Here is a 12,882-nt window from a genome sequence, read left to right as displayed (position 1 = left end):
TGTGCTCCAGACAAGGGGCCGCTCATCTTCAGGCAGGGACAGAAATGACGTGAGTGGAGAAGGGATGTTTTGGAGGTGGGTCTTCTGCTGGGAGTGCTCCAAACGACAGGCTGGCAGGGGCCAGATTGCTGCTTGCTGTCACAGCACGTGTTGTCAGCAACAGACTGATGGTGGCCAGCACGGACTGAATGCCTGGCAGCTACGCACTTTACCACAGAGGCCCTTTCCCTGGGGTCTCCAATTCGCATGACCACGAACGGACCCAGACGGACAGGTCTGCGTCGTCCTTTTAGTTTTGGGAGGTCGTGGGCTGTACTGCTGTGCCTCGACCTCCTTATCTGTTAAAGGGGACAGTAACAGCCCCTGCTCGCAAGCACAGAGCAGAAGCTGAGTGGGCCTTCACTGCTGCCACACCCCTTATCACTGCTCTTCAGCACGGAGGGCGACTGGCCCAAGGTCACCCAGCTGGTGACCTCTCCGAGGGGCGGAGCCAGCCCTGGCACCCACGTGTGGCATGCCAAAGCATCACACCTGTGATTTCAAGGCAGCAGAGAGATGGGGAGATACTGGAACCGTTGGGCATGTCTGGGTCGAGTGATGAAGGAAAACCTCTCTCTGCCAGGTTGAGTGATCCTGCTGGTTGAGTGACCCCGCTGGTAAACCCTCCCTGCGGACTTGAGGTCCTACAGGACTTCCCTCCCCACTTTCTCTCTCGTCACACTCACCATGTGGCTGAAGCCCTTCCATGACAGTGAGGCTGACCTTCAGCATGTCCCAGCCTGTGCTTGTGGCCGGGGTGGGCAGTGGTGGTGGGGGGGGCATGGGAGAGGGACCCTTTACACGGTCTTGTCCTTGTGAAGGTTTTTTTTTTTTTTTAAGTTTCTTTATTTTCTTTATTTATTTTTTAATGTTTTTAATGTTTATTATTTATTTTTGAGAGAGAGAGAGACAGAGTGTGAGTAGGGGAGCAGCAGAGGGAGAGGAGACACAGAATTGGAAGCAGGCTCCAGGCTCCCGAGCTGTCAGCACAGAGCCTGACACGGGGCTCGAACTCACGAACCGGGAGATCATGACCTGAGCTGAAGTCGGATGCTTAACTGACGGAGCCACCCAGGCGCCCCTAAGTTTCTTTATTTTTGAGAGAGAGAGCATATGAGTTGGGGGGGGGGGAGAGAGAGAGAGAGAGAGAGAGAGAACCCCAAGCAGGCTCCAGGCTCAGTGCAGGGCCCTACGTGGGGCTCGATCCCACAAACCATGGGATCATGACCTGAGCTGAAACCAAGAGTCAGACGCTTAAGTGACTGAGCCACCCAGGTGCCCTGGGTGCGATGTTTTTTATATTATTCTACAGCTGAGAAAACTGGGGCTCGGTTGGGGTCAATATGTGTGGCTGCCTCTCTGACCTCCTGATCTCTGTCTTGTCTGTTTTTTTCTCTCTCTCTTTTCCTTTCTTTCTCATTTACTCTCCTCCAGCCACGTGCCCTCCTCACTCTTCCTCATGACATGTCCCGTAGGCTCAGACCTCAGATCCTTTGCGTCAGCTGTACCCTCTGTGTCGCACGGTCTTCCCCAGGAGTTTGGCAGGACTCCCTCCCTTGCTTGATCCGGAGTCTCTGTTCAGATGTCACCTCCTCTGAGAGGCCTGCCCTGATCTCCCCATTTGAAAGAACACTTGCCTTCCCCAGACCTTCTAGCCTGTCATTCGGATTTGCCTTCTTGGTATTTATCACCACCTGACAGTGTTTTGTACATGTCATTTCTCATGTACATGGGCTCATCTCCTCTACTAGAATGTAATACCTGCCAGGTGAGGAATTTTCCTTTGTTTGGTGACAAATGAAGAAGGTGCTCAGGGGACATTGAATGAATGAATGAATGAATGAATGAATGAATGAGTCAATGAATGAATGATGTTCCCCGGCCCCAGGATACCCGGTTTGTACCGAGCGTTGCTGGGATTTGGCTCAGGGCCAGGTGACGTGGACGCCGTGTTTGGTCCCCTGCGGGTTGGTGTGCCTCATCCCTGTCCCCACCTCCTCCCCAGGAGCTCGCCAAGAGGACCCCCGGCAAGCACCCCGACCACCCCGCGGTCCAGAGCGCCCTGCAGGCCATGAAGACCGTCTGCTCTAACATCAACGAGACCAAGCGGCAGATGGAAAAGCTGGAGGCTTTGGAGCAGCTGCAGTCCCACATCGAAGGCTGGGAGGTGTGTCTGGGGCAGGTGGCCCCCTGGGCTCCAGCGGGGCCCGAGGCGGCGGCGGGGGGGGGGGGGTGCGCACAGCTGCGGGTATAGATGGCGGGTGGACACCACGTTCAGCCTGGAGGGCGCATGCTGTTGGGTTTACACGGGGTTTGTTGAAAAGAAAAACAAAAAGTTTAATTGTTTTCCGGTTGAGCCCCCGTAAGAGCCTCGATTTCAAGTTTCTTTTGAAACACCGGCAGCACCGGACCCCCGTCTTCCACGACCGCAGCCTCTAGAAGCTCCAGTTTTCCTCAGTCCCCCCCACCCTCCCCGTTGCTCCCCAGTCTCTCTCCTTCACTTGTTGCCGTGCCCGCCCGGTGTCCATAGGCCTCGGGGCTTTTGGTGCCAAGGTGCAGGGTAGTGTTTAAGGCTCTGCTCCAGGACAGAATTCTGGCTTTGACCCTCCCCTGCTGGGTGACTTCAGGCGAATGGCTTAAGTCCTCTGAACTTCAGTTTCCTCATCTGTTCCTGGCACGTGACAGGCACTCCGTACAGGGTGGGTGTTGCTAATACTCCCGTCACGCCGACGAGGGCATGGGGTTCTTGAAACCTTCTCATGGTGCCTAATTTATTCACTTAAGCCTCTGTGTCTCCCTTGGATTATTAGAGATTTCCTACAGATCTGTCGAAGGACATGGAAAAAGCTGGATACATAAAAAATATCAGAGTAAATACAGCTGGAACGGAAGATCAAAAGCAAAGATGAAATACTTCTAGATTGTTCTCTGGATCGTGTGCCTCACACCCTGTGGGTTTCCTGGCACTTGCTACGTTTGGGATTTTTCCGCTTCTTTTCCCTGTGGTCGGGAATCCCGAATGTGAGAGTCTGGCTGTGGAGAGACGGTTCGGGGAGGAGGCGGGTATCGTGGATTAGCGCTGGCCGCCCATCCCCCTTCCGCTGGGCCTTCCTTTCCCGCCGAAGCCAGAGAACGAAGGGCTGCGTTTCCCAGTCCCCCTTGTAGGTTAGGTTTGCGACGTGAATGGCTAAAATTGGATCCAGCCGCTTTAGATTGAGAAGCTGGGGTGGGACAGAAGCCACCCCTGTGCTGTCTTTGCCGCAAAGCCCAGCTGTGGTGGGGCTGGGCTTTCTGCATTAGCATATTAGCAGAGGGGCCGGGTCGCAGCTTCCTGGGTGTCAGGAGGCTCGGGACATCCGCTGGCTGGCGGTGGTGCACGTCCAGCAGGCAGGGGATGGCTTTGCAGCCGACAGTTGAGCAGCAGCTCCCGAGGCCTGGACGCAGCACGGTGGTGTTCTCCTGTGGTACGAGCTCAGGCACATGGTGTGTGACCTCCCTTCTCCCAGCTGGGGCAGAGGCCGGCTGTGCAGTGTTGTTGGTTTTCTGGGAGCCCCGGTTTGGATTCCTGCTTCCTGCAGACCATCTGAAGATTGAGTAAGCCCCTTATCTCTTTCTGCTTAAAGTATGTAGCCTAGGGGCGCCTGGGTGGCTCAGTCGGTTGAGCGTCTGACTTCGGCTCAGGTCACGATCTCGCAGTTCGTGAGTTCGAGCCCCGCGTCGGGCTCTGTGCTGACAGCTCAGAACCTGGAGCCTGCTTCGGATTCTGTGTCTCCCTCTCTCTCTGCCCCTCCCCCCCAACTCTCAAAAATGAATAAACGTTAACAAAAATATGTAGCTTGGTTTCTATTTCCTACAACTGCAAATTGCCAGACAGTTGTGCCAGTTAGGGTGTGTTGTCTTAGGCCTTGTTTCAGCCCCATGATGCCAGAGCTCCCGTTCTGTCTCTTGCCTTCCCCTCCTGGTTCCATGAGAGCAGTAGCTCCAGGAGCTCCTGTTTCAAAGCAGGAGGAGACGGGGGTGTGGCCGGGGCAGTGAGAGGGAGCTCTTCTCCTCAGTGGAGGGAAGCCTTTCCCAGAAGCCCCGAAGAGACTTCTCCTTTCATCTCCTTGACCAGTAGGTCACATGGCCGCTGTCAGCAAATATGCTAAGCTACAGAGCAGATAGAGAGGATGTGCTTAAGCCTCTTTGGGCTTTGAGCTTCCTGACGGCCAAGGTGAAGAGAGCAGGAGACATAAGTTACTCAATATTTATTTTCAAAAAAGGAAGATAGCAGTTCTTCTGGGAGGCAGAGAGTTTCCTGGAAACCAGCTGAAAAAGACATTTCTCACATGCGTCCCTGTGGAGAGGAGTATTGAGCAAGCATTTTGGCAGCCAGAGCAGAAGTGATTTCTAGATGTCGGCTTCTGGTCAGGGCCTCGGGAAATAAGAACTAAGGGTCTTTGGGGCCCTTCTAGACCCTGAAAAATCTACAATTTGAGAGTGGTCCTTATTTTGATCGCTGTTTCTTGGCACAGTAGGACATAAAGTGAGCTGGAATGAATAATTAGTGGCAATTATTGAGCCCTTGTTACATGTTTCCGACACTAAGGGGAAGTGGTATGATTATTGCCATTGGACAGATAAAGAAACTGAGGCATGGGGACTTGATTTGGAAGCCCAGCTCTGTAACTTTGTCCTGCCTCAGGCGACTTTGTGGTGCTCTCCCGACCTTATTTGCCCCCGATTGCCTAATTTTAGTAATAATGTCTCTGAAGGTACCGCCTGGTGTCATCCTGATGCTAGAGTGAAATGCGGAATATGAATGCTCTTTAGAAAAAGTAACATGGTTTCTGTGCAGTAGTAGACAGTTGTTGTTGTTTTAACATTTATTTAAGTAATCTCTATACCCAATGTGGGGCTTGAACTCATGACCCTGAGATCAAGAGTCACATGCTCTTCTGATGGAGTTTTTAAATGCAGTTTGATCCTTAGGCGATATAAAAAAATATGTCCTAGCTAGAAAAAATCATGTGTAACAGTGAGGCTACCTGCAAAGGCTTCCTGCTCTCTGTAGTCACAGCCTCAGGGGCCGGTGAATGGCAGTGGTTACAGATCTTTACTTCTGATAATCTTCCTGATTATTACTGATCTTTCTGTCTGACCTCTTGTCAATCTGGTTAGACGGCTGCCATTTAGCTCTTGGAATTTGGCTGGCAAGGGACTCATTTTGGGAGGAGGGAGAATCTCTCCTTGGCTACTTTCTTGCTGTGTGTTTGGGCTTGCATCATCAGTTTGATCTCCCGAAGCGGTTCCACCCCGCCCCCCCCCCCCCCCATCCTTTGTCCTTTTCAAAAGTCCAAGACTGGTTTACTTAAAACCAGATAAGTTAATCCATAAATCCGTTTTACTAAGGACGTGGAAATGGGAGTATGTTGTGATGCGGAAGTGAGTGAATGAGCCAGCTCACTGCGGGGAGGGGGTTCCTTGTCCTCAGTTTCCTCATCTGAAGAGTCTGGATAGTGGTGGTCCCCCCGTCTCGGGTCGCTTGAGGATTTGGGAGTGGATACGTGCACGGCGCCCAGAACAGTGCTTTTTCCTTGGCTCAGAGCACATGCTCCGTAAGCGTCCAGAGGAGCTGTGGCCGCAAAGCTGGATTTCATTCTTCTTCTCCTCCTCCTCCTCCTCCCCCTCCCCCTCCTCCTCCTCCTCCTCCTCCTCCTCCTCCTCCTCCTCCTCCTTCAGATGAAAAAGCATCCTGCAACTTTAGCTATAGCTCATACCCGGTGTGGGCTGACCCTCCCGCAGGGGGACACTCTGGATGCACGCCCCCACGGACTTTTGTGTAAAGCTCACGGTAATAAAAAGAAATGCATGTTCTTTTTTTATTTTAAAAAAATTTTTTTTTTTCAACGTTTTTTATTTATTTTTGGGACAGAGAGAGACAGAGCATGAACGGGGGAGGGGCAGAGAGAGAGGGAGACACAGAATCGGAAACAGGCTCCAGGCTCCGAGCCGTCGGCCCAGAGCCCGACGCGGGGCTCGAACTCACGGACCGCGAGATCGTGACCTGGCTGAAGTCGGACGCTTAACCGACTGCGCCACCCAGGCGCCCCAAGAAATGCATGTTCTTAATAAGAAAGAAACTGGGCACGCTCAGCTTCCTGGCTCTGGAAACGTGTCACCCATGAGGGGACGGAAGGAAACAGGAGTGAGGAAACATGGAATTATTATTAAAGAAAAGAAAAGAAAAAGACCATAACCAGAGGTTCTCTTGTGTTCTTCTCACCCTTCCTGGGATGCCTTGTGCTCCAGGGGCTGTGGTCTCTCCCCTTTGGAGACTCCTGTTCTAGAGCAACGGTTGCGTAGAAAGCCCTTCAGGTTATCAGGTTACCTTCTAAGAGGCAGACGCCTGCCCTGGGTAGTAGAGGCTGGTGGGTGGGAGAGTCCGGCCAGCGTGTCTGGTTCAGATCCCAGCTCGCTCGCCGACCAGCCATGTGTCCCTTTCCTCCTCTGTAACGCGAGAGTTTCTTGAGGATTCACTGGGTTTGTATAAAACACTCGGAATGGTCGTGGGCTCGTGGTGAGCTTTGCCCGTCTCTACGTGTCAGTGCTTCTGTCGGTGGGGTCTGTACTGCGCAGATCCCTAGCCCTGGCCGGTGGACACCTTGGTGTGTAGGCTTCTTCCTGATTTTCAGCACCACCCCTGACCCAGATTCAAGGAGAGAGTCAGGGCCAGCTGACCTGGGGAGACCGAGGGCCAGCTGGGCTTCTCGGCAAAGCTAGGGTGGAAGGGGGCATCCCCCTCTAGTGTCCCTGGCATTTCAGGTATATTTGCTAGGTGGTCTTTGGTCAAGGCTGGAGGGGGCGGCAGCTTCCCAGGCTGGGTTCAATGACTCCCCGTGGTCCCTGGATGTTGACAGAGAGGTCAGGTCTGGCCTGCGTGACGTCGGGCTTCTGGGCCCTGCAGTAGGGCCAGTTCCCAGAGTCACATACAAGCAGATAAAATCCCCCTTTGGAGTCTGGAAGGGCTGGTGGGTGGGCCTGAGTGAGGTGAGGGGAGGCGGGGAGGCGTGTGGTCTCCGGGAACTGCTGAACTGCTGTGTGCCCCCAGCAGGCCATTGATGGAGCCTCATCACCCCGGAGTCACGCTCACCCTGTTTGCGAGGATACTGGGGGTCCAGAAGGTTCTTCGTCACGGGAGCCCTGAGCCTGGTGGGGCAGGCTCACAACCTCGCTGGGTGGCTGTGTGTGGAGTCCGATATCTGCCTGCAGTGTGTAGGTGTCTGTGCTGTGACTTCTGTGAACGGGTGCTCGCTCCTGCCCTAGGCTGCCCAGCTCTTGACCACGGGAAGGTGGTTTTCCAGAACCCCAAGGGGGCCCCACAGGGGTCTCTGGCACTTCAGGCTGGTGAGTTTGCTGTGCCCAGCCGGGCTGCGGGCACGGAGCAGGAGAGACTGCGGTGGGCGGTGAGCAGAAAGCCCGATGTCTGAGTTTCTGGAACCAGTTCCCCTTACTGGGTCTTGGAAATAACTGAGTAAGCGCATCTCACCGGGGTACGAGCTCCTTGGTTCTGGGTGTTGAGTGTTTGGGGAAGGCGACTTTGTGAACCATTCTCCCCCTTTCTTTCTCCAGTTCATCTCTGGGAGGAGACGGCATCACGTCTCAGTCTCCCGTCACTGTAATCCGCAGGTCTTGTCAGACGAACCTCCCTGAACCCCACTCTTGCGTGGTAGCCCTCAGGCCTCCGTGTCATTGCTGTTGCCAGCCTATCAACGGGGCCTGGTCCTTACCTTAACGTACTGGTTCTAGTACAGGGCTGGCTGCTGAAAGGAGAGATAATGGCATGAGTGAGGGAGAAGATTCTTCCTCTGTAGCAGAGCAGGCTGGGGGCGGGGCGGCTCTGCTCCGCGTGGACCCGGGTTCCTTCCAGCGTCTTGCTCTGCCGTCTGGTACGGCGCACTCCCACCGCCATGGCTGTCGAAGGGAAGAAGAGGAGAGGAAGCTCTCTCCTTTCAAGGGAGTAGTGTAAAAGTGGGGCCCACCGGCCATGATTTAGTCACATGACCGCAGCTGGAACAAGGGATGCTGGGAAATGGAGTCTGTGGCCGAAATGGAATGTGCTTGCTCGACGAGGAGCATGGACAGCTGGCGTCCTGTGCCCTCCCAGGTGTGTTTCCAGCTTCCTCTCGTTCAGCACTTTGAGAGCTCCGTGCCACGGTCCTTGGGCCTCCCCGAGCTCCCGACAAACCTGTGTCGTCCCCCCAGTTCCTTTCCTGACGCCACCGCCTGGAACCTCACAGAGGTTCAGTGAACCTCACGCACACTTAGTGTCTTAGCCTCCCCGTCACTTAGCCTAGATGGCCGGCTAGAGGTTGGGAACTGTCTCCATCTGTCGTCACGTCTGCAGCTAAAGTAAATGCTGTAAGAATCCTGCCCCACGATGTTCTATAGGCATTTCTTGAGCACCTGCCGTGTGCCCGAGAGTGTTACGGGTGCTTGGGAACCAGCGGCAAATGCTTGGTAATGTTGGTAATGCTTTCCGTCCTTATAGAAGTGGCATTCTAGTGGGGGGAATACAATAACAAGTCAAGACCTAATGAGGAAGGGATAGGCAAAAATAAAACAACAAACAACCCGCCCCCCTTCCCCAACCCCCCCCCGCCCCCCCCGCCCAAACCCCAAACAAGAACTGAACCGAAATAAAACCAGATGCCAACTGGGGCTGGATGGGTCATTTCCCCTCCCTGAGCCCAGGACTCTCTTCTGTGAAATGGGCATCTTGAGATGCTCTTCCTGGTATTGTTCTGGCGTGCTCGACAGATAGAAGCCATCGATCGGACCAGATTTTCTGTCCGCTGACAGATTTGCCTGCAATGGTGCACTTAGAGTTTCGGGTGTGACGGACGTGGTAGGCTCTGTCTCTGGGAAGGAAGGGTGTTCTCCTGGATTGGCCAGCTCATTCCCTGTGCCCCTTGTCACCCTCCCAGGGCTCTAACCTCACGGACATCTGTACCCAGCTCCTCCTACAAGGCACCTTGTTAAAAATCTCTGCGGGCAACATCCAGGAGAGGGCCTTCTTCCTCTTTGACAACCTCCTCGTCTATTGCAAGAGGAAATCCAGGTGAGCTGCTGGGGAGGTTGGGGGCGGGGCTGCCCAGGTGGGCCTGGAGGCAGGGATTGGGTGGGACCCTGACACTTTCTCAAGGTGACACCTTAGGCTTGTCACTTTCCTCTCCTGGCATCCCTTTTCTCAGCTGAGGGGTTTGTTCTCGATGAGCACTGTCTAATAGAAATATAAGGTGAGCCACATGTGTTAATTAAAATTTTCTAGTAGCCACGTTAAAAAAAGCAAAAAGGAATGGGCAAAATGAATTTAAATAATGTATTTTGTTTTTCCCAACGTATCTCTAAATATTATCATTTTCATGTATATAACCAACATGTAATCAGTTTTTGGAAATTATAGAGGTATTTTGCATCCTTTTTTTTTTTTTTTTTTTTTTTTTGGTACATTAAGGGTTCAAAATCTATTGCATATCTTAAACTTACAGCATGTCTCGATTTGTCCTAGCCTTGTTTCAAGTGCTCAGTTGCCCCATGTGGCTTGTGGCTGCCATATTGGACAGTGTGGGTCTAGATGGTGGTAGAAATTTGGAGATTCTTTGTGACGCTAACACCCTGTGATTCTGAGACCCAGAGGTGGGAGATTCAAGGGCAGAAGGCTCTTGTACTGTTAAGCTTTTTGAGGGAAAGGGTAGTACTTTTGCATCCTGTATCTTTCACTGGAGTGAATGGATGGGTGGGTGAGTGGTATAGACACATACAGATGAATGTATGATCGCAAATGTGAATGATGGCATGTGTGAGCTGATGGGAGGAGGGATAGGTGCACAGGTGGGGGGTTTGGAGGATGAGTGGATGGTGGTTGAAGGAAGGTGGGAAGGATTGTGGATGGATGTGTGAATTGATTTGTGGATGGATACGTGAGTAGATGAAGGAGGTGAGTGGTTGGAGGTGTAAGGGGAAGGCTGGATAGAGAGAGATGGACAGAAAGCTGGGTAGTTGGAGACGTGGATATGAAGACATGATGAGTTGACAGAGGTGTGTTCAGATGAATGGTGAGTTGAGGCCTTCGTGTATGAGTTAAGCGGGTGGGTTAGATGGAGGGATGGTCATCAAATGGGAGATGGTCAGGTAGGTGGGTGGAAGGATGGATGGATGGATGGTTGGTTGAGTTGCTGGGGTGGTTGGATTTTGAGATGGAGGGTTGGGTAATTGGATGACCGAGTGGGTGGATGGGTGGGTGGATGGTTGGAGAGAGGAAGAGTTGGGAGATAGAGGGGTGTGGGGCATGAGTGGCTGGCTGGCTGGCTGGCTGGCTGGCTGGGTAGATGGGTGGACTGAGAGGCTGTCTTTCAGGTTTTTTGAAGACTGTCTCAACCCAGCCCTCTTGAATCCTCCTACCTGTGACTTTGTTTTAGGGATGAAACAGTGACTTTCCAGAGGCTTCTTTCTCCTTTAGTAGAAGCTCAGGCTGAGGGGAGGTCCAGACCCTGGGCCCTACTGTCAGCCTTGCCTCTCCCTTTCTTTGTGGTTCTAGGCACGTCACTTACTGTCCCTGAGCCTCATTTTCCTTGTCTGTTTCTGCTGGCCTCCTAAGATTGTGGCGAGGAACCTTTCCATAGGATGAATGATGGCGTCCCATGCGTGTGTGTGGGCTTCTCTTTCTCCTCCAGCCTGACCTCTCTGAGCCTCAGTTTTCTCTTCTGTAGAATGGGGATGATAAACCCCCTTCTTACAGTAGTGTTTGGTTTAGAGCCACGCTCCTTACATTTGAATTCCTGTTCACATTGCTGTAGCTCTATGACTGTGCCTCTGTCTGCCTCAGTTCCCTCATGTGTAAAATAGGGTGACTTATCGTATGTATCTCCAAGAGCCACCGTAAGAGCAGGTGTGTTTAGTAAGCGCACAAAATGGGGGTTACTGTTCACTTACCTCCATGTGTGTTGGCTTCCTGTCCACTCACAAGTGCAGCACCAGGCATTGGAAGGTTCTTCGCCACAGGCCCCTTCCCCTCCCACCCTTCCTCCCCGTGCTGGGTTTGGTCCTTCTGGTTAAAGGCCTTGGTCTCCCTCTTTCACCCTCTCCCGTGTCTTTCTTATTTGGTGTTTTATTCTGCCCGCTCTGTCAGGTCTGTCTGTGTCTGCCCCCCGCCCCCCATTAACGCCCCCATTTCCTTCCTCTTTGCTTCCCTCCTGTCCTCACCGGGGCCATCCCGAGAGTCCTCCGCCCTCCCTGCCAGCTGCCCCAGGCTGTCCGAAGCAGGCACTTTTCCCAGAACGCTGGGGTTTAGAAAACACAATGTCCCCTCAGGCCCGTGTGACCCACTCCGGCTTTGGCTGAGTTTGCTCGGCCTTCGGCTGCCCGAGTGAGACCCTTCCCCCGTGGGCATGGCCACACCTGTCAGAGCAATGGCAGCCGATTCTGCTGGTGCTGGATCCCCAGTGGGCCTTCTAGGGCCAGCCCTGTGGCGGGCGTGAGATGAGCTCTTTTAGGGCCGTTCCCTGCCTCAGTTCTGGAGCGAGCCAGGCTGGCCGGGGGGGGGGGGGGGGGGGGGGGTGGAAAGGGCACATCTGTCTCCTGGGAGAAGGTGGCAGGCGGCCAGCATTCCTGCCTCTGGATGGGGAGCCAGAGGGCCGGGCTCCAAGTCGTCCCCGAGGGATCGGGCAGGGGTGGATGGAACCCTCGGCCCCACTGACGTGGCCACAGGAAGCGCCTCCTGCTGCCAGGTGTCTGCCGGCTGTTTTGTCTCCGCCTGGGTCACGCGGGGCACCGCCCGTCCGGGACTCGGGTCAGGGAAGGTCTCCGACTCGGAGTGCTTCTGGCCTGATTCAAAAGCAGAGGCTCCCTGGGTGTCAGAAGCACCAGGACTGTTCAAAGAGCCCACTTCCCCATTCTTCAGCACGGGAAACCGAGAGCCCGGGAGGAGGAGAGCTAAATCTCCAACATCTCAAAAGCTTATCTAGTGTCTCAGCGATGGCAGCAGCATGTAGTGCTTAAGGACACAGAGGCCCTGCCACTTAGTAGTCGCGTGGCCTCGGGCAAGTTATGTCAGCTCTTTGTGCCTCTGTTTTCCCATCTGTGAAATGGGGCCAAAAGTAGCCCCCATCTGATGGGACTGTTTTTGTAGATGAAGTAAGAGAAAACACGTAACGCCTGGCTTATGTATGTAAAGGAGAAGAGATCCCAGTCTGTCTTCATCCAGGTGTCCCTCCGGGACACGGCTCACGTTTAAACTGTGTCTAAAGCAGGCTGTTCATTTTCATCACAACTCCTGCCCCAGACCCTTTCCTCCTGGCGTCTTCCTCATTCTGAGTAAATGGCACTACCGGTTGCCCAGGAGCCCAGGCCAGGATCTTAGTTGATCTTGGTGCTGGCCTGCCTCACCCCACACCCACGTCATCAGCAAGAGTCAGACGCTCAACCTGCTGAGTCACCTGGGTGCCCCTAGATGACTGAAAATTTACGTGGAAACACAAAAATAACTATGACAACTTTGAAAATGGACAAAGCCAGGGGACTTGTACTACTGATAGCCGGGCTTACTCTATAGCCGCAGTAATTAAGACAGTGTAGTATTGGGGGCGCCTGGGTGGCTCGGTCGGTTAAGTGTTGACTTCGGCTCTGGATCTCACGGTTCATGAGTTCGAGCCCTGCCTCGGGCTCTGTGCTGACAGCTCCGAGCCTGGAGCCCGCTTCGGATTCTGTGTCTCCCTCTCTCTCTGCCCCTCCCCTGCTCACACTCTGTCTCTCTCTTTCTCTCTCAAAAATAAAAAATAATAAAAAAAAAACAAAAGACAGTGT

At 53.5% G+C, this 12,882-nt stretch overlaps 1 protein-coding gene across 2 annotated transcripts in view; it reads left to right on the top strand.

The window, feature by feature from the left end:
- Positions 1-12,882, top strand: part of PREX1 (phosphatidylinositol-3,4,5-trisphosphate dependent Rac exchange factor 1) — a 187,636-nt gene that overhangs the window by 104,860 nt on the left and 69,894 nt on the right. For both annotated transcript variants that reach the window (XM_058685886.1, XM_058685885.1), the window contains 2 exons: positions 2,045-2,206; positions 9,006-9,139. In XM_058685886.1, the coding sequence (XP_058541869.1) occupies positions 2,045-2,206; positions 9,006-9,139 (296 nt within the window). The remainder of the gene's footprint in view (positions 1-2,044; positions 2,207-9,005; positions 9,140-12,882) is intronic.

Source organism: Neofelis nebulosa, chromosome 9 (genome assembly GCF_028018385.1).
Source record: "Neofelis nebulosa isolate mNeoNeb1 chromosome 9, mNeoNeb1.pri, whole genome shotgun sequence".
In the NCBI taxonomy this organism is placed as follows: Eukaryota; Metazoa; Chordata; class Mammalia; order Carnivora; family Felidae; genus Neofelis; species Neofelis nebulosa.
The sequence above is the reverse complement of the archived record's forward strand: the minus strand, read 5'-3'. Positions and strand labels throughout refer to the sequence as shown.